Source organism: Myotis davidii, unplaced genomic scaffold (assembly GCF_000327345.1).
Source record: "Myotis davidii unplaced genomic scaffold, ASM32734v1 scaffold309, whole genome shotgun sequence".
In the NCBI taxonomy this organism is placed as follows: Eukaryota; Metazoa; Chordata; class Mammalia; order Chiroptera; family Vespertilionidae; genus Myotis; species Myotis davidii.
The window spans coordinates 725,004-728,079 of record NW_006383013.1 but is presented as its reverse complement, the minus strand read 5'-3'; the positions used below and the strand labels follow the sequence as shown (position 1 = coordinate 728,079).

The following is a 3,076-nucleotide window of genomic DNA, read 5'->3' as shown; positions in this document are numbered from 1 at the left end:
CTGAGCCACGCCAGCCAGGATTGGCATTATGGAAGTAAGCACACAAAATGAAATTATAGTAACAAGCTATAATAAGAGCTATCAGGAGAAAAATGGGGTGCTATGGGAAGGAATAATACAGTCCTTCATAGAGCGGGTTTCCTAAAGAAATTGGAGTGGTAGGTAGAGCCAGGGCACTAGAGCCTTTTGAACCACTGAAGGGTTTTAAGGGAGATGTTAATCTGGTTTACATTTTTTTGCAGATCCCTCTGGCTGGGAGGAACAGGATTAGAGCAGGAGCAAGAATGCAGGTGTGAAAACCAGTTAGAAGGTTTTTGCAGGACAGGAGAGAGATGATAGAGGTTGGTCTAAAGTGGTGGAGGAGGAATCTATAGATTAAGAGTCTCAAAAGATGTATCGATCAACTGCAATGTGTGTACCTTATTTGAATCCTGATTTTATTTTTTACTGTAAAAAAAAAGATCATGAGACAATTGGAAATTTGAACACAGGCTATTTGATATTAAGGAGTTAAAAGTTTTTTGTTTTGTTTATTTTTTTGGTTATTTATTTACTTTTTCTTTTTCTCTTTTTTCTTCCTTTAATTTTTACTAGTGTGTGTGTGCATTGGAGCAACTGAGCAACACTGGCGAGTGCAAATGTCAGACAGTTTAGGGCAGGTTTCCCGCTCAAGTGGGGCTTGTGTTGAGGCCCCTGTTTAGAAATGGCTGCTAGGCTCTGGTTTTTCTGGTGGTGGTGGTGGTGTATGTGTGTTTAATTTTTGAGCGCAATAGCCACTAGGAGTCCTTCAAACTATGAGGATTTAGAATCTTTATTTGCATGAGATTGGAAGATCAGGCAGGTATTTTCTTTCTCGGGGGTGGACACTAGGTACTAGGAATACAACAGCAATGAGCAAGCCATAGTCAAACTTTACTCACATGAAGTTTATCTTATAGAGGAAGACAAATAATAAGCAAAGAAATAAGATAATTTCAATGATAAATATTGTGAAGAAAATAAAAATGTATTTTAATGATGGAGCTGGACAACATGTTCTAGGCAGGGTGAGCGATGACTATTGCGCTAATGAGAGAGCCAGTCATAAAAGCTTCAGGTGTGGGGGAAGAGTGATCCAGGGGGAGACGACTGTGATTGCAAAGACCCTGAAGAGGAAACATTTAATGCAGACCCAGGGAAGGACCTGATCACGTATGCCATGAAAACGCTTGGATTTTATTCTAACTGCAATCTCAAGTCTGATTTATGTTGTTAAAAGATCACTATGGTTTCTTTGGAAGAATGCATGAAATACTATATTCAGAGTCTAAAATACTTTGTAAAATATTTCAGTCACATTTCTTGGCTACCTCGTGGACCTCCGACATCCACAAGGGGCGCTCTAGTCGCCCGGTCGACAGAATTTGATGCTCAGCACTCTATGGTTCTTTTAGAGAAATCGGCCGCTTCCGGGAGCGGCTGTGTCCTCTCTATCCGCCCGTCTCTGTGGTCGTCGGGGCCCCGCCCCGCTCTGGGCCCCGCCCCGCTCTGGGCGGCCGTGCGTTCTGCCCTCCTCGGACTCTGCCCGATCCGACCCGACGCCGCGGCAGCCGGGCTCCGGGGTTGGTCGGGATCTGGGTCAATGGCGGTTCGAGGACCCGCGCCGAGGGCTGGCGCCAGGTGAGCAGGGCGGCTGGGGAGGAGGGTCGGCCTCGGGGCGTCCTACCTGGGGCTGTGTGGGGCAGGGGCTCCGCTCAATTCCGCTCTCGTGCGCGGCGCTTGGAGAGCCGCCGTCCGAAGGGGCGCCCACCTCCGCTCGGATCTGTGGGCGCCCTCCAGCTTCGCGGGAACTCCTGTCATCGCCTGCAGCCGGGGTGTGGGATCCGCTCCCTGGGAGCTGGCTCTTCCTCTCCTCCCTCCCTGCCCGCTTTTCTCTCACCTCAAGTGCACGGAATTGAGTTGTTCACCCTGCTCGGTTCTTGCACACCGTGGCCCATGTTGTATTTATCATCTTTCGTTCCTTAGTCTCCAACCCCTCTCACTCCCCTTCCGAGACGCACACTCTGGTGTATCTTCAGGGAGTGTCTTTACCGCCCACTTTACCTAGGTTTGCATATATGTTACCTAGCAAAATAGTGGTTTAGAATTCATCTAAATGATAATACGCCTGAGTTTTTGGAACACTTTTTACCCAACATTGTGTTTTTGAGGTCATGTATGCTGTAGTAATCTAGTTTTCTCCCATTTTGCTTATATATCTCCTAGTGATGGACACTTCGATGGCTTCCTTTTTTTTTTGAGAGAGAGAGAGAAACATTGATTTGTTGTTCGACTGATTTATGCATTCAAAGACTCATTGGTTGCTTCTTATATGTGCCCTGGTGGGAGAGCGAACCTGCACCCTTGGAGTCTGTCGCACACTGTGACCAACTGAGCTTCCAACTTTTAACCACCACAAACCATGCCGGCACTGGTCTCCTGTGGGTAGGGGTGGTTTTCTCCGATTATCCATCCCATGCTGGGTCATACCTATGCTACTAAATTGTTCTCTGGAATGGTCACACCAGGTTATACTTCCCGAGGGCATGGAGTCAAGGACCTTGTTTCCCTGTATCTCCCCCATTTACCCCCCTATTAACCCCCCACCAAAGTTTGATATTATGTATTTGGTTTTTTAATGTTTATCGAGTGTAAGGTGGTATCCCATTGTGTTAATTTTCATGTATTAAGCATTTTTTTCTCTCTTTTTGCTAATCCTTACCCGAGAATATTTTTCCATTGATTTTTAGAGAGAGTGGAAGAGAGAGGGAAAGACAGAGAGAAACACCGATGTGAGAGAAACACATCGATTGGTGGCCTCCTGCACATGCCCTGTCCAGGGCCCGGGCAGGGGAGGAGCCTGTAACCAAAGTACATGCCCTTGACTGGAATTGAACCTGGGACCCTTTGGTCTGCAGGCCGTCGCTCTATCCACTGAGACAAATCGTTAGGGTCTGTATGATTGCATTTTACCCACAGAACTTTTTTCAAAAATGGAGTCATTCTTCTCAAACTACTTCATCAGCTAAGTTTATGTAATATTCTAAATCATTTTTCT

General features: G+C 46.3%; 1 protein-coding gene across 3 annotated transcripts in view; it reads left to right on the top strand.

Moving 5' to 3' along the window:
* Positions 1 to 1,515: 1,515 nt before the first annotated feature.
* ABCD4 (ATP binding cassette subfamily D member 4) overlaps positions 1,516 to 3,076 on the top strand; it is a 14,417-nt gene continuing 12,856 nt past the window's right edge. For all 3 annotated transcript variants that reach the window (XM_006778779.2, XM_006778780.2, XM_015558064.1), the window contains exon 1: positions 1,516 to 1,659. In XM_006778779.2, the coding sequence (XP_006778842.1) occupies positions 1,622 to 1,659 (38 nt within the window). In that variant the 5' untranslated portion in view covers positions 1,516 to 1,621. The remainder of the gene's footprint in view (positions 1,660 to 3,076) is intronic.